General features: G+C 34.9%; 3 protein-coding genes across 4 annotated transcripts; 2 read left to right on the plus strand and 1 right to left on the minus strand.

Annotated features, from left to right (window-relative positions):
• Positions 1-1,082: 1,082 nt before the first annotated feature.
• Positions 1,083-11,388, minus strand: LOC121418784 (mitochondrial import inner membrane translocase subunit TIM50-like). The gene is made up of 9 exons (XM_041612889.1): positions 10,949-11,388; positions 9,153-9,184; positions 8,601-8,681; positions 8,046-8,165; positions 7,206-7,313; positions 5,514-5,612; positions 4,772-4,928; positions 2,733-2,836; positions 1,083-1,437 (listed from the first exon to the last, which is right to left on the minus strand). Exons 1-9 carry the CDS (start codon positions 11,328-11,330, stop codon positions 1,336-1,338), a joined length of 1,185 nt encoding a protein of 394 aa, XP_041468823.1. The 5' UTR covers positions 11,331-11,388; the 3' UTR covers positions 1,083-1,335.
• A 1,324-nt stretch (positions 11,389-12,712) lies between these two features.
• On the plus strand, positions 12,713-21,293 carry LOC121418781 (McKusick-Kaufman/Bardet-Biedl syndromes putative chaperonin-like). 2 transcript variants are annotated; one of them, XM_041612885.1, is made up of 7 exons: positions 12,713-12,974; positions 13,837-14,129; positions 14,949-15,775; positions 16,108-16,316; positions 16,780-16,958; positions 17,654-17,764; positions 18,094-21,293. In XM_041612885.1, the coding sequence occupies exons 3-7, from the start codon at positions 14,949-14,951 to the stop codon at positions 18,670-18,672; spliced, it is 1,905 nt and encodes a 634-aa protein (XP_041468819.1). In that variant the 5' UTR covers positions 12,713-12,974; positions 13,837-14,129; the 3' UTR covers positions 18,673-21,293. The 2 variants fall into 2 exon arrangements, with proteins under 2 accessions (XP_041468819.1, XP_041468820.1); XM_041612886.1 differs by lacking the exon at positions 12,713-12,974 and adding an exon at positions 13,437-13,474.
• A 1,974-nt stretch (positions 21,294-23,267) lies between these two features.
• On the plus strand, positions 23,268-24,856 carry LOC121417986. Its single transcript, XM_041611694.1, has one exon. It carries the CDS (start codon positions 23,546-23,548, stop codon positions 23,987-23,989), a length of 444 nt encoding a protein of 147 aa, XP_041467628.1. The 5' UTR covers positions 23,268-23,545; the 3' UTR covers positions 23,990-24,856.

The following is a 24,856-nucleotide window of genomic DNA, read 5'->3' on the forward strand; positions in this document are numbered from 1 at the left end:
ATTGGTTCATGCAACAAATTTTCCAATATAGACTATGTCTTGCAGATCTATACCTCAAAATCAATGTGTGAGCCAACTTTTATAAGAATTGGTTGAAAACTAAAAAGGGTTTCAAACCACAAGATTTTCACCTAATTTCATTATATAATATGTTGTTACCTTGCCAACACGATTTCTGATACAGACAAAAAATATTCTTGCACATTTTTAACTCAAGACTGATGTGTGTGCCAAATTTCATGAGCATTGGTTGAAAAAGATGAAGGAGTTCGAACTACAAGATTTTCGTTAAATAATATGTTGTTACCATGGCAACACGATTTTTGATACAGGCAAAAATATGTCTTAGACATCTTCAACTCAAGACTAATGTGTATGCCAAGTATTTAGGAGAATAGACCAGTTGAAAACTGATAAAGTAATTCAATCACAAGATTTTCATTTATTTTTGGTATTTTTTGTTACCATGGCAACACAATTTTTTATATAGGCATAAAATATGTTTTGCACATTTTCACATCAAGACTAATGTTTGTGCCACATTTCAGGAAAATTGGTTAAAAACTGAGGAAGTAGTTGGAACAGCAAGATTTATACATAATTTTTGCCATTATATACCGTTACCATGGCAACACAATTTCTGAAAAAGAAAAACATCTTCCACCTCCTTACCTTAAGACCAATGTGTGTTCAAAATTTCATGAAAATCGGTTTAAAAAATGAGGTAGGAGCTCGAAATGCAATATAGGTATAAATTGTAAAATTTTGTTGGCTGAATTACCTTGAAAGTAATACAATTAAGACAACTCACAGCTGTCTTAAAGTTAGGGCTAAATTCTTAGCCATGTTGTATTTATGAAATACAGAATCTGCAGTTTTAAGAAAAGTTACTTAGCCATTCATCCTATATCTGTCTTAGTTGCGCAAAACCTCTTAGCCAAATTCTAAGACAAAATTCTTAGCCAATTCTTTATGGAATACGCGTTTTGGCTAAGAGTTTTATCTTAGACAGAAAAATAAGACAAAATGCTTAGATATTTGACTTAAGCATGCTTATCTCGTTTATGGAATACGGGCCCAGATGCTTATTCTCCATCACAGAAACAAATTTCTCCAAAACCTGAACAGCCTCAAATTCGACTCTTCATTGGCGTTTTATACGCGAGTCTTCCACGGTCCAATCGGGAAGTGCAAAAGGAAAATACAATTGCTGCATATGGAGGTAAAAACTGGTTTCTCCTTGATAAACATACATCTGAGATAGTAGACAGGCAAAGTTTGAATGAATAAGGTGGTGACAAGACGGATTTGTTTACACTAGGAGTTGATGTGGTTTCATCTTCTTCCAATCAATCCCTTGGTCCAGCCTCCTACTAGTGATGAACCACCTTTCTCTTTGGCTTCTGCTAGTCTCTTTGCCTCTTCCTCTTGCTCCCTCTACAATACATCAAATGAAGATGAAATATTAATCATCAAAGAGTATGTTGATCTATCACTCAGGGGCCTGTTTCATAAAGAGTTAAAACTTTAGTACCACTGCCATTATGGCAGCCACCATATCCTTGATTATGATTGGATACTGAGCCATGTTACCACAGTAGTTTGCCATAATGACAAAGTTACAATCAGTGGTTTATAGTGAACCAAACACTGAGGGGGCACAAAATAGTGTGTGACAAATTTCTTATAGGTGCCAAGCTAGCGAAGTGGGGGGAAAATTTAAAACTTTTCAAATGAAAATTTCCTTTTGTGATAGACTTTGCCAAAATATTCAGAAAATAACAACATAATACAGCTGTGGTAACAATTATTAGACCATAAAGTATGGAACATTAGTAGGAAAGTGGTCTAATAATTCCAAACTGTAAATCGTAATATTCATACATCCCTTCTCGATGAGATTTATTTTCCTATTGCATCTCTGTACTAAATTTCAGCCCATAATATCCATATTCCCAACTGATCAAACCCAGGCATAAGATGGGGATGCACATTGGATGCGCACGCAGCGCATCGTTCTTGCCTGCATGATAACAATTTATGACATGATATCGCCAGGATTACTTCACTAATAACCTGAAATCAGGAATTGGAAAAAAGCAAGCAGGCATATAAATTGCTTGAATGACATATCATCCAGCTGTAGGTATTAATAATATTGAATGGCGTTAGTTTCTGGGAGATACCACAAATATATTTTCCTCGGAAGACCCATATTGCTCCTGTCACAACTTGGGGCAATATGAGACTTCTCTGTGTGGTATCCCTTTCAGGACAGTATACAAATAATGCATGTAAGTGCGTGCATGCAGGGCCAAATAATGAACGATGTGCGAGAAGAGTCAATGGATATACCGCTCTGAGGTCCGCAGGACTGAGTGCGGTATATCTATCCATTTTGCGAGTAGAGCACAGAGTTCATTATTCAGTTCCTCTAAGCACAAGAATGCGTGCATTGTTTGTTTTATACGACCCCCAAATGTTACTGAGTTTCCCCAAATGCTATACTTTATCTAAATTCTAGATAATTCTAGATATTCCAGACTTCGCACTATCCTGCACTTTGACGTCAGAGTGCAGGATAGTACTTTTGGTATGACGTCAGAGTGCAGGATAGTGCGTTTTGGATGCAATAGCGCAATTCACTGAATATCATGTGATCCGATTTGGACCAATTAGATTACAGAACATTCTGAGGAGTTGTATAATCAATATCATATAATTATTCTGACCTGTAATCTAGCCTGGTTGATCCTGAAAGCTTCCATTGGGTCATCAAACTGTTGGTAGAATTCCAGTACTGTTCTGACATCTTCAACATTACTAGCAGCAATGGCTTCGCAAAGGGAAGAAAATATGAGAACTTTTTTTTTTGTAAATCATCAAATACTGTCAGCAAAATTGGATACCATTGATGTTTAGGAATCACTGTAAGACAGTGATATAGATGAGTATTTTTCATCCTTTACAATCATGGTCATCTTTTTAAGAAATAGCCTAAAAGAGTAAAAAGATTTAATTTAAATTAAACCAAAATTAAACACAGTTATATGATATATTTTTTTTTGTTTTGTCATGTATTGTAAATATTGTAACCTGTTTCATGTATTATTTCAATTGCTATTTCCTATGTATTTTATTCCTACTCTAATATATTTGCTGTATTTGTATCACTGTAATTTATTTGCCATGGATCCCCCTGCTTTTCAAGCCTCTGGCTTTCCTAGGGTGTTTGATCCTCACATTTTACAATGTATATATCTACTCATGTGATTCTTTACCTAATAAATAAATTGAAAGATATCAAACAGATTGAAATTATGACTGAAGAATAGTTTCTCTGACATGGGTGATCATTCTTCGAAGCACATTTTTAATTTATGAGGGATGTGACTATCACAGCATTCATTTCATCTCTCCTTTACAGAACTAGGAGTTTCTATATCAACTTTAGAGATTCAGTTTAATTGCAAACTGATCTCACACAATTCTATATCAAAATTGACAAAGGTTCACCACTGCGGTGAGGTTATCAAACCCTCTATGAAAACATCCAGCAAGGGGTAATTCATGTATTTGCAAGCAATTCACTTTCTCTTGACTGCAGGCATTATTATCACCGTATTTAGGACCAGCGAAATTGAACTAAACAAATTGGGATACCTCGGCTATTCGAATCGCTGCGCCACATATGCAGCTGCAGCTGCGTGCAAGCTATCGCCGCTGGGCCTGCAAGCCATGGCGATGGAAAAGGTGGAGGTCGAACTCCTCGTCCAATCGCCCAAGCCTGCTTCTAGTCTGAAATTTAAGATGTCCCTTAGTCGGACCCACACTTCATAAGCATTGTGAAGATATATCCTTGCACTGGGTTTGGTCCTTTTTCTAATGAATCCATTATTGTCACATTCTGCTGTCTTTGCTTGAATTTACCTCACTCGGTCTGTCAACACTCACATAATTGCAGCATACATGCACATGATATATCCTCACGGCACACCGCGCGACAGGCTAGCTAGGCTGAGGTGTTCGGTGCGATCGATAGGCTTCATCATGTTCATCTAGCTTGGTGAGCAGTCTAGCTCACATCCAGTTAGAGCGCAAGCTGCAATTTTCTGAACATGTAGCCTCAGACTTCGGTCAATTTCAGACGTTTTCGGAAACATTCGGAGATTGCTGGACTAGTCTGACGAACACGCATGACGTACAAGGTTCGTCTACGATTGAATGGGGCTTACAAAATCGTGCATTCTACAGTATCTCCCGATTGCTTTCCCCTTTTAGCCCGAAAAGCCATGAGGAAACAAAAATATCCATCACCCCTGCAGAGACTAGCCTTCAGTCCAGCTCGATACCTTCCTTGGATATTGGAATAGGCAGAGTTGCCTGGCTGAGAAAACCCACACATAGAAATCTTTAAAGAACCTTCCTTTTTTTTCTTGATTTAATTCATATTTGCATGTGGAATGCACATTATGAAACAAATACAGATATTCTAACCTAAAATTTCATGGAATATCAAGTAAAAATTAAGGAACAGATGTGACAAAAGTGAAAAGAGACAATATTTTTTCAAGGTACTAAAACAAACTATACTTGAAATTTTAGTTTTGACTAATGCTATTTCATTTTTGTATGAAATTTCTTTAGGTAATAGATATCAACAACAGATCCTTTTGTAAAATCAAGTTTGCTACTTTATTTTTTATATTGAAATCTCATCTAGGCAATCTAACAGGAGCTTTAAAAGCACTGACTCATAGTGAAAACTTACTTCTAAGGAAAGCAGCTAATTCAAAGAGAGTCCTGTCATCATCATTGCCTTCCCATTTCTTGAGACCAAGAGCATTCTTGGGTTGTAGCTGATATGACTTAGCATTGCAATCAACAATGATCACCTTGGAAAGATCACGATTCAAACTTGACAGATCCTGTAACAAGTAGGGTTTTAAAATATGACTGCTAATAAATGAAATTTTTACAAAAATCTATTCAAGATAACATTTGATGTTTCTGAGTTTCTATTTAGTGAGTTTTCTTGCTACCTGCTCTCCTATATGTTGTAAAATTCTAAATATTAAATATCTAAAACTTTACCCATGGCTGATCTTTTCACAGAATTGTGTAAAATTAATGTGTCTGAATTTTTTATGCACAATTAATTCAATGGATAATCTTTCAGAGAATATAAATGAAAATTAAAAATTAACAACATATAACATTAAGATAAATAAGAGCACCTCACATGTGATGCATAAAGCAACTGTTAGGCATTCATAACTTCTTTTTTTTTTAAGTTTTTTTTTCCTTATGTTTCTCTCATTTTTCTGTCAGAAAACAGAATTCAAATTGTGGGTAGATTTCCTTTTCTAGTTTAAAATGAATACTAGCCCAGTTATACAATGATCCTACAGTTATAACATACCTATAATGCTAACTTTTTAAAATATCTACTAAAATGTCAGTAATGAAGGAGTCAGAGTATCGTTATGAACAAAAAAATTAAAATGCCAAACCTTGACATGATGACCGTTGACATACTTGGTTGCATCTCTGAATAGTCTATACATGATACAACCCTTAGGATCTAAGGAATCCAGGATGGGAAATGCAGTCTGAAACAATAAACAATAGCACATAAAAAATAATCTGATGTAAACACATCTGATTTTTATTTAACAGGATTTTAGTTTACACTGGCTTATCCTAATCTCATACTTTCCTTTGTATGGATATTTTTTTATGGCTGCTTGACATTTGTTTTCTTTTCACACACATTATTTTAGTCTGGTACCAGCATGTGTACTATAAAATCAAGTACGCTCTAAGGAGTTAGACCTTCCATTATTCAAGGCAAGCTCATGTGGGGCTATTGGTACTTTTGGTAGGTCTAACTTACTTTTGTCAAAACCAGTGTAAACTGAGAGTGGGTTAAACATTGTCATATAACCCAACAAAATGTACCTGATTATCATTAAGCAACAATTCCAATGTAATAAAAATGTTGCTTTCATCAAACATCTTGCACTGTCTAATACTATTTGGTACGCAAGTAATACAAAATAGGATGCACGAAGAAGATGCACTTGTAATTGAATTCCCCCTAAAACTTTTCATTTCAATGAATCCCTTCTAATATAAAGTGGATACAAAAAAAAATTCTGAGATAAACCTTAGATCAAATGTACTACTGATATTGACTTGAACCAAAAGACACTTCAAGCTTTGGTAAATCAAAAGATTATCAATTTTCTAAGCTTTAACCATTATCAGATAAAATGAAAGATTTGGAATGTATGTTGTGTGAGATATGTCATCTAAATGTAATAAAAACAGGTAAAGTTTAAAATCAAGATATCTAAATTTAATTGGGTCAACCAATATTTACTTCTCCTTTTTTATATGAACCAACTTTCAAGCATGGAATTGGACAAAATATTTTAGGATATATTTCAATATTGCTTTCTTTAAAAAATTAATAATTTCATAGAAAAGTTTTTACTAAAAAATATTATTAAAAAAGGTGCTCTATCAGATTTCATGTACAATCTTCCCTGAATGAGAAAGGTAATCATACCTTATAAGTTCAGTATGTGAAAACGCCCTATCACTTTTCAACAGATGAACAACCAATAAAGGTTTCCTTGACATTTGCTCCAGCGACAATTCCTCTGATGGAAAATCTACACACTACGCCAAACATGAAATCTAACCTCTTAAACCTAAATAAAGCCTAATCCTCATCTTTAAACTATTCTAAATTATTATAAAACTCTATTACAATCCCAACTCTAACCTTACGCCCTCTAAGATATTAACACCAGACTAAATGTCACAATAGCAAATGTTGTGTCACCCAATAAAGAGTCATATTTTACAAGCTATTTGAACAATTACGCATTGCATTATGAATGACTGTAATTAGACATGCCAAAATGAAAGCAAAATTATTTTCCCGTCAGTTTAAGAAAGCTTGACTTAATTTCCAAATATAATTTGGGAAAGTGGGTTTGAAAAAGGCAAGTAATAATTCTTTTCCCTGAAAATGCACAGAATAATAATCCTCATCAAGATGTTCAAACTTTAGCGAATGCTATTCGAAATTAATGAGACACACATTTGGCTTGCAACAAACCATGTGTTCATAAGGTTCTGTATATAAGTTTACAAAAAAAATTATGAAACAGTCCCCTGGAGGCAGTACTTACAAATCCTTGTTCTGAGGTGTAGATGACAATTTCAAATAATGGAGGACCAGCTTGCTGTAGGAAGTATTCTACTCCAGGTCTCTTCTTAAATCTCCAACCATTTGCATACTGAATTAAGAAAAAAATAAAAATAAAAGACGTTTCCTTTTTTTAAATATATACAGTGGGTCCCAAAATGAACGAAATCGAGATTTAGCGATGATTTATCATAACTTAATCATAAATACAGTAGACAAAATCATTGTAAAGCTTAGAGTCCCCTCATCTGGTATATCATAGAAGATTTCTCATTCATGCATGAGTAAAAATAATTTGAAGAAAGGTTACCAAAAAGTAACTTGGCAGGTGGTATCTGGGTTTCAAAAAGAAAATCACATTTTTAAAATGTTCAATATCTGCTCCTTAGTTTGATACCTCAATTACAGAAAATGGATGAGAAATAACAAAGTCCTGTTTTTTTTTAAATAAGGCTTGAAATTAAATGATTTCATTAAATGAAGGTTTTACAGGCTAGCTTTCAGATTTACTCAACATTACGTTTTGTTGATGATCAGCCATGCATAATGTTTTTTGTTCACCATGTGATAGCTTTGGTGGGAAACTGGTGAAAACATGTTTGTTTAATGAGGCAAACTTCTATACTTTCTGTGAATTTCTTTAATGAATTCAACATTGTGAATAACATGATTACAAAATTTAAGTATAAGTTCAGAAATACTAGTCATTATAGTGATAACAAGTTATGAGATCATGTACAGGTACCAAGTAGATTTGTATTTTGAGATCATAGCCTAAAGTGATTTTCTACAAAATAGATTAATAGGAGTATGTAAAACTGACCGTCCATTCTGGATGAACTAGGACGTCTTTCATCTCTAGAACGAGAGTGTATGGTGGCTGATAATATGGTTCTACAAGAGGATCTGGAAGGAGTTTCTCAGCTGATGGTTCTGCAATCATCTGGACAAAGTGAGAAATGAAAAAAGGGGGGGGGGGCATTATTCAATGTTTCCTAATTGCTTACCAAATATGAAATAGTAAATGACATATAGCATTTCATGTAGAATTTATCAAAACGAAAATCTACACTTCCTTTTTTTCCGAATGAGTGCATGAAATATAATTTCAATAAACCATAGCAAATTTCAAAATAACAATCTTCCAAGAAGAAGGCTAAGACAATATAGCCAAAATATTTTTCATAACTTACCGTATAAAATTAAACCATTTAATTATGTACAGAAGTTGTGAATGACAAAAAAATAAAAGTCATTTGTATAATTTATTTGAAGTGCTGATTGAAAAAAGGCATTATCGTAATCTGCCAAAATTCATAGACACAATGGACAATTCTTCTATAATAATTCCTAGTACACAATTTCAAACAATACTTACTGTTCTGTAGGTGTTCATTTCTTTATATGCCCTCTTCAAATAGGCCAAGACGATGAAATCATTCTCAAACTCATCAACTATCTGGTTACAACAAATCAAATGAAAATGAAGTAAAAGAAATGCTATCCAGGAATTGGCAATGTAAACAACTCTGGTGATGATGTGAAATAAAACTGCATCAGTTTAATTCCTGCTCAAAATGATAAAAAAAATCCTGAGATTCTCAGGGTGTTTGTCCTTCCTTTTTAGCATTTATAGGCAATTATACATGTAATATACATTTTATTCACATCATATTTACAACATACAGTTCATGTTTTTTCCTTTATTCTATTTTAATAGCTTGTATGATAGTAAGATGTTGATATTTCAATGTCAAAATCACATTTGTACAAAACTGTAAGTGGTCAAGATTTGTTAGGAAATATAACTTTTATAACAGAGAGATACCTTGTAGCTCACTGGCATTTCTTTTAGAAGAAAAAGGAAAGAATAAGTATATACAAATCGATTCATATGAATGAAGGAAAAAAAAGATATTTGGAACCTTACCACTTTTCCATGGTCATCTAGCTGAGGTTGGCCTGCCAAACAAGAAATAAGAGGAATTGTTGAAGTAGATAATCAATATTAACAAGTATCTTTTACTGTACCGTGATTATTATTGGGTGGTTCTACATGTATAGAAATTTATTCTACCATGTACACGCCCTGAAATAATCTGTTTTTATTCTCATTCATATCAAATGGGTAAAAATGAATATCCAAACCCAGTCCAGCAGCATCTTTCCTTTTCATCTGATGAGGCAATAATCCCTTCAGTGAATTAAGCAACAAACTAAAAAAAAAGGAAATATATAATGCCTCATCTACCAAACAGTCACATAAAATGTTGCAAGGTTTGACTTTAAAAATAAAGAGTTAACCTGCTTGACTATGAAATTTCTGTTACATTTAGAAAATAAATACCCATGGACCTTCTGTACAAAACTGATACAAAAGAATTATACCAATAAAGATGAAGGCATTATTGGTACTATGGTCATCATAGAATTGTCAATCAAGAGCCATCACTACTGTAGTAGTACAGTTGATAAAGGTGGAATCATTTAAGAGACCATTCACATCATTCATTCAATATTTTCAATACAATTTAGAACATGACTGCACAGGCAACATTTAGAGACCACTTTTTTTTTGGGGGGGGGGGTTAATATTTGCTTCAAAGTGATTACCCTTGCAGCAAACAGCAATATGACAAGAAGTGAACCCGTCACCCACACATAAAATAAATGAGCAACTGAGAAGTTCAGAGTCTTCTGACCTCAGTGAAACAAAATTGCCTTGTTTAGTGGTTGTTGTTCATTTGCAAAGGAAGTCTCCAATGAATATGTAAGATTGTCATCATTGTCTCCAATATTGACTTTGGCCGATGTCTAGGTGGTATACCCAGATGTTGTGTGTCCAGATCATCAATTTTAGAATGTCATTTGGAAAAATTTACAAGCAAAGTTTCATAAATTTTCAGTACAAAATGTTAGGAAATATTATAAAGAACAAAATAGATGATTACAAATATTGAATTCATATTTTTAGTATAATCCAAAGACAAAAAAGAAGGCTTCAAAAATAAAAAATGTCCGGACACCCGACCCCCATCTTACTGAACTTCTTAATTTTTTTTAATTGAATAACATCATCACCATCAATATCTAATCGATCAGAAATAAGTTATAATATGGTCACCCATATTAGATATCATCTACCTTACTTTACTCAAAGGGAAGTTCACCCTCAAAAAAAAAATTGTTGTAAAAACAAAATTTAAAATGACAACTCATTGATGATATGTAGGAAAGCTGCTTGCATGCCAAATGACGTCACAAATAAAATAATTAAAAATTCAAATAGATCCAAGTTGTTTATTCTTTGTTTTTCCTCAAACCTTCACCAATATTATCCTGATTTGTTTTTCATCAAAATTCGCTATTTTTTAGCATATTTTTCGGAAGAGGTAAGCTGATTGTATTCAATGTAAATTTATCTAGTTTAATCATTTCTTCCTTTTTTTTCCTCCATCAAAAAAGCCGACTTTAGGAGTAATAGAGGGTGCAAAATCACACCCTTTTCTCCATTGGCGCTGTAGTTAAGGCATTGGTGGAGCTCCACCATTACTAGCCCAATGGCCGTCATCCATCTGTGTAGGACAAAAAAATCAGAAAATGTTGAAAAACTCCTCCGAAATAGCACATTTATAACTGGTTAACTTAATTAGGAGTAAGACTGGTTAACTTAATTCGGAGTAAGAAAAGTAAAGATTAACAAGAACAAGGGGAGTGCCGGAATACCTAATTCATAAACAGTCAATAATGATGCTCCAACAAGCATTCCCCCCGTGATGCGCATTGCCCACTTCTGGATGCGTGCCGTTCTCTTTTTTCGCTCCTCCTTCTTTTTCCGGTCATCCTCTGTTTCTCGTTTCGCCTTCTCCTCGGCCTCACGGAGCATTGCCACCAATGGCATCGCACTTTCCGTCGGCTGATTAGACTGTTTTTCCTCATTTCTGAGCAATGTAGTCACTGATAATGGGCGAACTAATAGCCTGGCATGATTATTTGAAGACGGTAATGTTCTACGGTGAGTGCTATGATCCACAGTCCTTGTTCTTGCTGCATTCGAACCCAAAAATCGTAACCATTGCCTCACACACGTTCCACTGAGCGCTGCCATTTTGTCAACTTCATATTACGGTAACTCTAGAGGGCGACAAAGCGATCTTGTGTAACCGAAATTGTGTGCAATGCCGATGCTGTCAGCTGAACCTGAGATAAACTTCTGAAAAGGCAAGTACGAGATCTAGATCTAAGTTATTTATGTTTCTACCAATGGAATAGGAACACTATATGGATATCTTTAATATTGCACAATCATGTAGTGATTTCAATCTAGGCCTACGGTAAATAGTATTGGTCTTTGGTCCCATTGGATCTTCCAAGAAGTTCCCATATCAAGTTCACATTTTGTTCGGTCCCACATACTGATATTCATGTGACCAGTAAGTAAGGAGAGAGAAGCAGGGGGGGAGCTACCTCAAAATGGACGGATGATGTAACATTGATTTATTTGATATTCCTAATCCTGTCAACAATATGGCTTTTACTCCCAGCTGCCGTATTTGCAAGACCAAGTGCAAGTCCGTGATTTTTTGTCAGTTTTCGACATGCATGGTCGGTCATGTGAATTCATTATCACCATTCCATCTTTGTTATCGATTTACAACTGAAAATAAAATGTATCGTGCTGGATTCAAACCGTGCCAATTATGCAATACAATAATGCAGCATAAAGCTTGTACCTGAAACAATCTACTAGTTTAACCACTCAAACATGAGCAATTGACAGCAGAAACTGTTCTAAAATATTTATTATAAAAATTTTCACCATATCACTCTATTGATATCGTAGGTAGACTTCTTGCCAATTGAGGATTGCTGGGTATAGTGTGCTTATTCAGCCCTTAATTTGATTCTGTAGAGTACTTTTTTCATGACTTGGTGGATGGAAATTTTATTCGGCTTATTTTGGTGGAGGACCTTGAAGGCTTGGTGCGAGGTTAGATAGCTAAAATAACCTCGCACACCTGACCATGTTTGGGTTGTCAGACCTGACAACTTTCCTTGATTTTGCTGAGAAGCACTGTTACTATGGTAACTGTTGGAAGAAATAGGACTTAGTAAATACAGAGGCTAAGTTAGTAGGAGGTAATAATAATTTGTGAACAAATTTTCGGCATTATTCCTATGTGTTTAAGATCAAATTCTCGATCTGTAATGAAATTTGGATAAAATGTCCGACAAGTCCTTTCATGAAACGCTCTCCAGAAGTCAGATCCACCTGATATGATTGCTGCTTTGAGTACGAGGACTCACTCTCATTTTATCAGGACATGATTTATCTTAGACTTGGTTAATGAATGATGAATTGAAGATATATATTTTTTTCTATTTCTGATAACTTGAACTTGATGTACTCCATGTTTGAATAAGATTAAGATCTGAGGTTCCATCTAAAGTTATTGACTAATCTTGATTTATTTTACCCTTTCATTTTAGTCTGTTGCATTTGAGTTCTGAAAGAGGAAGGAAACGTTTCCTGCATCATGAATCCACCAAAGAAGAACTTTTTTGTTCGTAACAGAGTACTCTTTGTAGGATTAATAAGTATTACACTCATTCATGTTGGATGGTTCCACATTGCCAATGATCCTGTCTTCAATAAAGAAGCTGGACATTCAAAGAAGAAAGTTTCAGATCGTCTTCCATCTTATATCAAATCAAAGGCTTTGAAGTCACCAGCTGAGAAGTCCAATTAGTTGTAAGTATAGTTTTGTAGTAAGAAACTGTTAAATTAATTTGATGTTAATGTAAAGCATTGATATGTATAAGAAAAAATGCTTGCAGAGCCCATGTGTTCAGTAATATATTTTTATGTTTGACAGCAAAGGGGAGAGTCCTCCAATGAGCTTAATCACACAGTAGGCATCCTGTCAAATGCATACATACTTTATAGAGTGTCTTTATAATATCCTTTTTAAAAACAGTTGAAAATGTATTGTGACTTTTGATTTAAACTTAATGGCAGGAATGCTCAGAAGCTAACTTTGATCCCAGTACCTTTGTCAATTTTGTTGGTGTGAATGTTGAAAAGAGAAGCAGAAATTATTCCTTCTAGTAGGGATATATTATAAGACTACACAATCAAGATTTTGCATGGGTAAGGACCCAGCAATAATAAAGTACTATCTTTTTTATCTAGATGCTGCAGGAAACATTGTCCATCCTTGTAGTGAGATGTTGAGCTATAAGAGTAATATAGTAAGACATCACTTGAATACATAAGAGTTTATTGGTGTATATTATCTTTTTCTGGGGTTCTGGATGATAACGAACTAACTGCCTATGTCATTTTGTTTCTAGAAACTGATATAATGAATAATGAAATGATAGAAAATTACTAAGGTTTCTGGGTCTATTCAGGAGAAAGATGTGACTAGTAATGGAGTTGTCCAAGTGAACAAGGTTGGAATGGATTATATAGTTTAGGATTTGAGTAGATCTATGCTCTTCAAAGTGACTGTGGACTTTGGCTCTAAATGTCTATTTTTGGTCTTCCTTTTAAAAGACATTTCAAAGACTGACTGATGTACATGAATTCTTCTTGTCTTCTTTTTTTGCAGATCACTGGAGTACCAATACCTGTGCAATCAGTGGAGAATTTAGGACATACCATAGACTTTTGAAATTTAATATCTCTGAAGGACATATTACCATGGGTCTCAAAAAGATTATAATGGAACACAAGTTCATGAGTGTTGGAATTGCTTTGGTCACGACCCACCTTTTGATCTACAATGTTCAGAAGATTGCAAAAACTTCAGCTAGGATTGAGGATAGGAAAGAGCAAGATACTGTACTGGTTATTGGGAAAGATGAGAAGTAAATCATCTAGCTAAGCAGACCATTGATCAAGGTAAAGTATTATTGTAATTTTCCTGTTTTATGGAAAAAAAGGGATGTTTTTTTTTTCAATGTTTCGAGACATGAAATAGGCAGACTAACTATCAAAATGTAGGAGTTGGAAAAAATGAATTACTTGATATAGTTGATTTATTTTTGATTTACTTTGAATAATGATTGTGGAAGTACAACCTATTAGAAAGCATTTGTTCTTAAAATCATTGTAGTTACAAGATTATGATTAACATGTGATTTTTTTTTATAGTTTAATAAATCATGCACATGACAAGTGCTAAAATTCAGTTCTACTGTGCATTCTATTTACGTTAGAACTGTATCGGGTTTTTTTTGGGGGGGATCAATAAACAGTGTTATCATTCTAATTCTGGTTTCAGGTGATTTTATTCTTTTGGAAAAAAAAAATATTTTAATGTATAATAATGATAATTATAATATATAGCACTTTTGGCATGTGGATACAAATCTCTATTATTATTGCCCCGGCTTTAGCTGCACTGCCTATATCGGCGCTCAAGCATTCAAGCAATTTCTTTCTACAGGATACCCATTCACCTCACCTTGGTTGAGTGCAGCACAATGTGGGTAAATTTCTTGCAGAAGAAAAACATGCCATGGCTGGGAATTAAACCCATGCCGCTCAGATTGAAAGAAGAGAATCATAATCAAATGACCACAACGCCCCACATTAGATTTATTTTCATTCAGAGGATGACAGTTTGATGCCAACTAGTTTTATGAGTACAGGTCCTCTATCCAATGATTAAAGTTACTGGTAACTTTAATTTAGAAATGTTTTCTGTTCTGATTCCAGATGTCTGCTGTGTCCCCAGGAACAAGTATGGCCTATCAAACTCCAAAGGAACAATCTCGCATCAGCTCTTATGACCAGCAACATCCATCCAACATCCGTGCTCTCCAAGCCTTCAAATCCATCATCAAATCATGCTACGGACCGCAAGGGCACTTGAAAATGATTCAGAACCAGTGTGGAGGCCATGTTACCCTGACTTCCTCCAGCCAGAGACTACTGTCAACCCTTTCCTTATCCAAACCACTGCTGAAGATGATATCTACAGCAGTGGAGGGACATCTCAAGGTGTATTCAGATGGAGGTCTTCATGCTGCTCTTCTGGCATGCTCACTCATCCAAGGTTGCTGGGAGACAGGACTACATCCTATGATGTGTGTAGCTGTCAATGAAGTAATGCAGGACATATGCAAGAAAACTATGTTGTCCAGTGAAAGCTGTAGGATACCTATCAATGTGGCGTCCATGGAGACACTCTTGTCTCTTGTTCACCCAGTGATTGCTTCAAAGCCAGGGTGTGGCCTGGTCAAGCGGGACCTTTGCTTGGTAGCAAGATTAATCGTACAATCCTTTATATCCTCCATTCCCAGTGTAGACCACGGTCAGCCACTGACCATTCCTGAGGTCCAACTCATCGGAGTAGAGGGAGAGATGCCTTCAGAATCACATATTGTAGAAGGTATATTGATAGAAGCTCCAGATATTCCTGCTTTCTTTACTAAGGATTTACAAGTGCCTAAGGTAGAGATTGGACCTGATGCTGGGTGTGTTAGAGTGGTGCTGTTCAACATATCTCTGTCAGGGGATAGTGAAGAATACACCGATGTTCGGTAAGACATGTTTTTTACTGGAATATTACAGGCAAATGCATTGAGTTTTTGAAGAATGAAAATTGTTAGAGATTGATTTATAGCATTCATTACAAAAACATTAGGCTATGTATAATTCTCAGGTTTTATGCAGCCAAGATCAAAAGCACAATGATTCTCTAGTACTCTAAAATTGTTTTCTTTATGTGATATTCAAAAGTGCAAGTTATTACACCTATGTTTCATGCCTGCATTGTCTTACCTATGTGTACACCTTTGGATCTGAAAAATTAACATAAGGACACAGCTTGTACAAGCAATATGTTTATAAATGTTTCTATTTGTCATTTCAGTTTTGAGCTGGCCCCAGGAGTGACAGCTGAAGCTAGTAATCTGAAAGCCATGAGGGATCTGGTTGATCAGCTTGTGGACATGAGAGTTGGATTAATAGCATGTCAAAAGGTCATACATCCATCCATCAAAAGCTACCTCAGACAGAAGGGGATTTTAGCCATGGATCGTCTGTCCATTCGTCATATTGGAGCAGTACAGCAGATCACTGGTAAATACTATTATTTACCTACAGCGATGCTGGGTTAATGATACTGATGAAATAGATTATTCAATCATTGAATTGGAAAATTAAGTTATTGAGGATTCCTTGCATTAAATTTTGTCATAGTTTTAAACATACCAAATAAAATATAGAATTTTTTGACAGATTTCACATTTTAAACCTTTGTATTTGGAACTGCTAGGTCTCTGCACAAATTCTAGGGAAAATCAAAATTCACTTTCAGGTTCAGTTTTCTGAAGCAGAGAAAATAGGTTCAATATACTTTATTGATATGAATATTAATTGTAAAGGCTCTTTGATATTGGTTGGCGAAGTGTCAGATCAAATGTAGCCCAGAGGAGCTTAACAGTTACCATGGATTGACTTACCAGTAAGTTTCACTTGTCTACTTTAAGCTAAAAATTGACCGTAGGCAATGACTTCATCATAAATCATTTCCCATTTTTAGGTGCAGAAGTTCTTGGTTCTTTCAACTGTGCAGTCCCATCGTCAAGTTTAGGCAAGGTGTCGGATGTCAAACACCTTGTCATGTTTGGTAGGAGCTATCTCCATCTCCAGAACAATTCTTCATCACTTTGTACACTGGTATTATGCAATCACACTGAGCAGAGTCTGGAGGAAATGAAGGTAATTGTTAATCCATGCTATATACACGGGCTTGTAACCACTTGTTCTTCTTGTAGATAGTTTAAATCTCAGATTGTCTAACACCATTGTTCGGTTCAGACATCACTTGGTTTACTTGGTTTAGTGCCCAGATGGTCTAATGCCCACTTCCTCTACTTACCTTTTTTGCACATTTTAAAATTATTATTAATACATCATTTAGGTTTATGTACAGTGGTGCTCAAAAGTTAGCGAACCCCATAACAAAATGCACCCCTTCATCCTGAGTGCATGTCGAATGTTGACAACACTACAATGCTTGGCAAGCCCAGAGAAACAGATTTTATTGAATGTAATATTTTATCACCCAACTTTACAATTAAATATCTAAAACATGGTAGAAATCAAACGCTCTAAATATGTTGATTTTCTGTTGGGGTTCACTAACTTTGAGCGCCACTTTATAAAGTGATGTCAAGTGGATCTAAATATTGTCTTTATACATCCTGTCCAGTGAATCCTTAATCACTGAGTTAAGCAGTTTTAAATGCTTAGTGTGAAAAAGATAGGAATGCAATTACATTTTTCAGCACTCACTCAGTGTGGCTATATCTTGAATAGTTCAATTCCATTTACAGTATTGTAGAACTTTACCTTTCCTTACACATATTACTTATACAGTCAAGTATATTTCTTTTCTCCCCTTGTACAAGCAGCATGTATGTAATGTAGCTCATCATACCCTGGCCTTGACCTTGAGTGATCCCACTGCTGTACCTGGAGCTGGCTGTCTCCATGTTATCCTGGCTCATCATATTAGAGAACAGGTCAGAATCAAATCCCTCTCACACCCTTCACATGTGATTTCTCTTGATTATTAAGTAATTGTATTAGTATTAAGATGACAAATGCCTGCAAAAATTATACTTGATGATGTTGGATTATGTAAATTACTTTTATATATGAATAGGTTTTATGTTCACTACTTTGTCTTATTCAGAATAAGAATGTTACCAGCTATAAGACATGCCAATAATAGCCTTTGGACCATTTTAGGGGCTATTTACATTGCTTTTAACTAATTTTAAGTAGTTACTGACAATTTGATGATTATCTTTTTTATTGTTATGTTCTGTATTACATAATCAATGTACAGGTAATGCACATGGATGAAAGCACATGGAGAGATGCAGGGTGCTCCAAAAGCCAGTTTCTGAAATTAGCTGATACCTTTGCATCCAGCTTAGAGGAAGTCGCCGTGGCAACTTCGTGTACAAATACCAGCCATCTTGTTACGGACTCCACATCTCATCACAGCTGGTCCATCCCAAGGGAGGCCATGGAGGATCCTGATTGGCTGCAGAGAATGGGTGGGTGTGGCTGTGGCATGAAGCTAGCCAATCAGATGAGGCAAAGCTCTTGGGGCATTGTGGGAAATCTCAAGTATGGAGAGTACAGGATGGAAGAGGAAGCTACAACAGATGCAAGCAGGACTACAATTGACACTGCTTATGGAGAGAAAACTGAAACTAGGAATGATGATGATCCCATTAGCACAGATCGGACTGCAATGCATGATGGGATGTGTGGTCAGAAGCCTTCTATGGGTCTAGATAGAGACAAGACTTGCCTGATCTTGGACTCCTTTGCTGTGAGGTTCAATTCATTTTGTGTGGCTGTGGACATTGTTAATGTGGTGTTGAGGATTGGACATACTGTAGAAGATATCAATTGATATCATTACCTTAAATGGACAATTTGCAATTGGTTCACCTATCATAATTTCTAAAGGTGAAGTTCATCATTATATATTTTGTGAAATCCAGAATTCAATACCACTGTTGACTCATGTTTTTATCAATGTTATCATGATATAGCAATTTTGTTGTTCCTTTTCTCCTACAAATGAGCAGGGTTGGGCTCAATTGCAAGGTAATTGATCAATTATGTAATTAATTACATTTTTTTGAGTAATTGTTATTGTAATTTAAGTTGAAAGAAAGTAATTAAAATTTTTAAAAAATGTAAATGACTTCAATTACTTTTAATTACATTCAATTATTTTACAATAAACTTACTTAATTTGTGATTTAATTTCTTGGCCTTGTTCATGTCAACTGCTTCAGCATCAAAGAGATTAACAGGCAGACCTTCATCTTTTTTCAGTTTCTCTGAAACTTAAACTTATGTTGAAATAGGTGGTAATATATTAAAAATAAAAATTGGTGTCATGACATTTCTAGAAAGTAATTGAAGTTGTAATTTGTAATTGACAAAAGTAATTGGTCAATTATAATTTAAAAGTTATTGTAATCGAACATTTCTCCAATTACGTATTTGTAATTGAAGAAATTAATTTAGCCCAACCCTGCGAATGAGTGATCTCATTATAAATTCTTGACATTCTCCATACTGTTTTCATTTTTTATTTCAAGAAAATTCACCCAATAGGCAATAGTCTAGAATCAGCTTTTCATTTTCTAGTTGCCTCAAGCTGATCAATGAAGAGCTTAACAATAAAATATTTGCAAGTAGGTCAGTCTTCCATCGGTACATGGAAATGCTTAACCTTTTGGATCAAACTTTACATAATTCTTTGTATTTTCATTTTAGATTTAATATTTCTGTGCAACTGCTTCAAAACATGCTATTTGATATTACTCTTCAAAATTTCTTTACCTTTGTGTGTGTTGTACTCTAACCTGAACAAGTTCTGAAGCTGTGGATTCTAAATTATCAAATGAAATGTGCAATTTTTATCATGCTCAGTTGCCTCTATGTTTAACTGTAGTTATAAGAAGTGTTTTTCTTCAGTATTTTTTGAGAATATTAAATGCTGGTAATTTTTTGTATAATTATTTACCCATAGCCACTTTTAAGAACAAATATTTCTCTCAATATGTCTGATGTATCATTTCCCTGAATTAAATTTTCTCAGTTTTAAAACTTTTTGGTGTAAACTCGTAGACATATTTTCATTTATGATCTTTTAAATGTAACTACAAAGAATAAATTGTCAACATGATAAATCAGATGTGGTTGCCAATTTGAACATGGGAGAAATTGTCTCAAAGTGATTCTAAAAGGCTGTTAATATTGTATTTTTAACAATATTTTTTTTTGTTCCAATAGCTATCATGTTTTCATGAGTTCTGTTATAATTCAAGCCAGTCAGAGGAGAAATAATGAATGCTAGCAGAGAAATGATAATACTAAAATTTTACAAATGTGCTTAAGCACCTGTCCTAACTGTAGCTTTGAAAATGAGCAGTATACTCACGGATGTCAACACTAATTTCTATAATTACACAACAAATTTTAATCTATTAGAATAATTTGCTACCTAATTATACTGAGGTCATTATCATGCATTCTGTTTGAGCCAATTTTATGATTACCTCAACCAGAATTTTTCTGTAATTAAGATTAATTAAATCCTCACTTTTAATGATTTGTTTACAATTGTATGTGTGTGTGTGTGTGTTCACTCCTCGCTACTATGATTAAAAGAGTAATGCAAATAAACATTACAATTGTTTGGATGGTTGAAAATCATCTGCTAATTATCGAAAGTTCAGACTACCATTCCTCAAGGATGAAAACTGGAGTCAATAAATGACAGTCTTTACAGAGTCAGAAGAAGGTGCTGATAATTTAGAGTTCAATTCAGTTCAAGTGTCTTTATTTCTCACGTGTCAAATGTTAAAGGTAACAATATAACAAAAATGATGCATAAGGATTGCGACAAATTGGCAATAAATCTTAGATACAAATACAAAATCAATAGTTTGATTACACATGATGTAGAAAACATGAGAAACAAGACACTAAAAAAAGAAGCAGAGCCTGACAAAATTTAGTACCTCTGAGATTAAATACGATTTGTAAGTCATATAGTCGAAATAAGACTATATATGAAAGTATTGACCATTATACATTGCCGCCTTAGAAAACGAAAAAACATCATTGTTAAAAGAGGTTATTAGAGGTTACGTCTTTGAGCCTCCAAAAATGATGCCATCATTATTTTTTCTGATTCAAACTGATTTTTGCAAGATGTTTCCTATTTCATGTATTACTTTGATTCAAGAGGGTTTTTTTTCAAATATAAATACTGTTGAATATGATAATAGAGTATCAACATAAATAATGCACTGATGTCCATGAGTAGATGTGATTGCATGGTATGCATTGTAATCTGAAATCTAATAAGATCTATAAAAAAATAGTATGACACAAAAATAATTTGTGCATGACTTATCTATAACACGAGACAGCATTTAAAGAAGATGAATCGAAAGGTCAATTATGTATGTTGTAATTGAGCATGATAATAAAGAAAATGATTTAATAATGCTTTTCAGACAGGCTCATATTTTCTTTAATGTCTGATTATCATCTGTTGTCATCTTTTATATTTGTAGGTAAAGATGTAATACACGTATGTATAACATAAAGTAAGTACGTTTCATTGGACGAAAGTACTAGTATTTCCTTTCCGCTTTGTTCGCATGTATTAGTCAGCTAAACAAGTTGAGAGAAAACCTTACCATTCACTTTCCAGTGCTACTGCACAGTGTTAATGTCACTTTAAAAAATCAAGATCAAAGAATTGCTGATGTGGTTTACGGTACACCATGTGGAGTGTTATAGGAACAGTGGATAGAAGAAGAGAAGAAGTGGACAGGCGAGAAAGTGGAGATTTGAAGAGTATTCTTTCTTGAAAATAGTCCTGAAAAGGACTGTAAACCAGAAGGAATGTTGAGTGAGAACAGCTTGAGTAGTAGAGCTGATGAGGAGATGCTGGCTTGAGTCGGCGAGTAGAGATGATGAGTAGTAGAGAGACTCGACGTTTCGGACAGGCTGACTGTCCGTCCTTAAGCTGTTCTCTCTCAACTCAAGCTGTTCTCACTCAACATTCCTGGTTTACAGTCCTTTTCAGGACTATTTTCAAGAAAGAATACTCTCAAATCTCCACTTTCTTGCCTATGCACTTCTCTTCTTCTATCCAATGTTTTTATAACACTCCACATGGTGTACCGTAAACCACATCAGCAATTTTACATGCCACCATGCAAACCTTCAAACAACAAGATCAAAGAAGTTGTACATACAGGGTAGACAGAGTAGTTGAAAGAGAGAGGAATGCAGAGAAAGGGAGTCAGAGGCAAAGAGGGGGGGGGGAGCATAGTGTGTGTGTGTGGGGGGGGTAGCATGTGTGTGTGAGGGGGTGTGTGAGTGTGTGAAAGAGATAAATACATTTATAGCTGAACATTTTGAATGGTCTATGAATATGAGGCACTTATATTGATTTAAATTAGAAGAAAAACATGAAGAAGATAACCAGCCAGGAAAGTACTGTTACAAAGACTTTATTTCTGATACATAATGATAAGACTCATCTTCATCAGATAAGAAAGGAAGTGTCCAAAGCGTTAAAGCGGGTCTAAAAGGCCTGTTCATGGTTAGTAAATCACCAAACAACATTTTGAAGACAGTTTATTTCTTGTCTATGAATCTTGAAAAAAAGCATGAACAAACTAGTGTCATATGCAATTGGTTGCCGAGGTTGTTCGTATTACTTATTATACCAACATGATAAATAAATTGAATGAGTTCTATGTTTATGTGTTCCAAAGGCTTTTCCTCTCCTCTAATTGCATCTAAAACTGACCTTAAAACATAAATATAATACCCGCAAAGCTTTGACATATTGTCAGAAATAATTTTTCAAAGAATATGCTATCTCAAACCATCTTAAGAATCCATTCTCCGTTAATAGCTTTAAACATTCCTTTCGATTATTTCTTATTAAATTTGAAGCCTGTAATTTAATTAAATATACATAATAAGAGCTTATTTAAACTTTCATTTCTCTTCACTTTTTATTTTATCACCCCCCCCCCCCTTCGTGTATTGCGGGTCAAAGTAAGAAGGTTAATTGCTCTTGTTGAACCCTCATTCGACATAAATTATTTTCTTTCTTTATTAATGCTTTATGTAATAAACATTAGGCCTACATTAGAATAAATTCTAATACTTTACAAAATAATAGTTTTTTGTTTTTATATATTCATTAAATGCCTTTCTTTTGTGATTATAAGCCCAAATATGCCATGAATATATTGATGATGAAAACAGGAAAAAGAAGTATGCTTGAATAAGGAGCCCTATTATATAGTCAGCTCGGAGCCCCGATAGGAGCTGCTGTTATGTTTTCTTTCGCTCTACAACCAAGGAGATATCTCCTATACAACCCAGTACAAGTGCTTCTGACGACGCCACGCGGGCGTGCGTTCTTTGTCCTGGCCTGGATAACCTTTAACCCCCCTTATCGTCAACAGTACCCGAGCTGTATATACCGTCTAGATGTTCACCGTTTCGTTTGCGACTAAGGAGTGCGATTTGTATGCAAGTCTAGATCTAATGTGATCAACAATGTTTCTAAGATTTCCTGTGAACATCTAAGAGAAATATTTAGGAAATAAGACCTTAATAAGAAGCTACTGACTAAAACGGTCTCCCTATCATAACTCCAGACTAGAGACCTATTGTAGCATCTTGAATTCACATGCTGTGTTTACATGTAGAAAGAGGACATAATTATCATGGGACTCGTTCACTACGTCGCTGTTCTGGTCGGGTTTTTATTCATCTTCGCAGGTCTCCTGAAGCTCACACCGATCGAGCTTGGCAATGGATTTAGCCAGTCAGAGATGAAAGCGATGTTCAAACGTTATCTCTCCGTCCTTCCTGTACACCACATCTTCGGAGTGACGATCACGACGACCATTTACAGGTCGGCTGTCGGATTTGCCGAGACTGTATTCGGGAGCATGCTTGCATTCGGACGCACGTTTTGGAGGGTGACTGGCGCTTTTTATCTTCTTATTATCATGATTGGAGCATTCCTGACGCATCAGAAGATTGGTGATCCCATCGCAATGGCTTCTCCTCCGTTGTTCCTTGGTATTGTACTCTTGATTATTCTGGTAAATAGACGTGATCTAAATACCACCTATACAAGGACTGTCAAGACGAAAAGTGACTGAGATCATATTTTAATGTCAACATCAACGAAGCTGACGACCTAGCTGCCAAAATATTACTAGTATCCGAGATCCAAAGTTGTAACACCTATCCTTCGATCTATTGTAATATTTCATGTTTTTATTTTGTATATATATTTTTCTTATTGTAGCAATCCACTGCAGCTTGTGATTATTCATATTCAGGGGGCGCCTAAGGGAGGGGGGTGGGGGTAATTGGGGTGCAATGAGGCGAAAGGTTCCTATTCTAAAAAATTAAGTGAAAAAATATATAAATGAAAAAAAAGACAAAAATGGGACGAAAAGAGAAGCAAGAAGAGAAGAGCATCAATGAGAGCTTTGGGACATTTACTTTTATAATTATGTGAGAAAATATAGTTACCTTTAGGTCTTCAACTTTCTCCCCTCCCCCGGCAGGAAATATTGTGGTGCCCCTTGGCATGTTTACATATTTGTACACATTCGTTGTTATCTAGTGATCAATTAGAAATCTGATTAAGTTTTAACTTTAAACAAATTGTTTGAATTGTGCGAAACTGAGATGGTCCGCGGTCCATGAAAATGGTTTATTTAAATACTGCAAATTTTTCAATAATTCAATTATAGTACTCGAACGTAACGTATAATACATTTGTTCCAAATTATTCTGTGTGGTCAGTGTGACTTTTTCTCTATTTTTTCAAATTTTATTTTATTTTCATTGCTTTCAAAATAATAAACAATAATAGCCTTTATGATCCTTGTTACAATAATATTTTGTTTGAGATACGGATTCTCTTCATGAATTTAGAAACAAAAAAAGTCCATAAACACTGTCCCCTTTTCAGGTCAGTTTTTCAAAGTATAATAATTATGTGCACTCTATATATA

The sequence above is a fragment of the Lytechinus variegatus genome, chromosome 7 (assembly GCF_018143015.1).
Source record: "Lytechinus variegatus isolate NC3 chromosome 7, Lvar_3.0, whole genome shotgun sequence".
Lineage (NCBI taxonomy): Eukaryota > Metazoa > Echinodermata > Echinoidea > Temnopleuroida > Toxopneustidae > Lytechinus > Lytechinus variegatus.

Bases quoted from the DNA above. Each gene is read 5' to 3' on its own strand.
- LOC121418784 (XM_041612889.1), bottom strand. From the start codon at position 11,330: ATGGCAGCGCTCAGTGGAACGTGTGTGAGGCAATGGTTACGATTTTTG. The intron at 4,929-5,513 runs GTTTGGCATTTT...TACTTGTTACAG, and splicing joins TCAACGGTCATCATGTCAAG to GATCTGTCAAGTTTGAATCG. The intron at 2,837-4,771 runs GTAAGTTTTCAC...CCCTTTGCGAAG, and splicing joins ATTAGCTGCTTTCCTTAGAA to CCATTGCTGCTAGTAATGTT.
- LOC121418781 (XM_041612885.1), top strand. From the start codon at position 14,949: ATGTCTGCTGTGTCCCCAGGAACAAGTATGGCCTATCAAACTCCAAAG. The intron at 15,776-16,107 runs GTAAGACATGTT...TTGTCATTTCAG, and splicing joins GAAGAATACACCGATGTTCG to TTTTGAGCTGGCCCCAGGAG. The intron at 16,959-17,653 runs GTAATTGTTAAT...TTGTACAAGCAG, and splicing joins AGAGTCTGGAGGAAATGAAG to CATGTATGTAATGTAGCTCA.
- LOC121417986 (XM_041611694.1), top strand. From the start codon at position 23,546: ATGGGACTCGTTCACTACGTCGCTGTTCTGGTCGGGTTTTTATTCATC.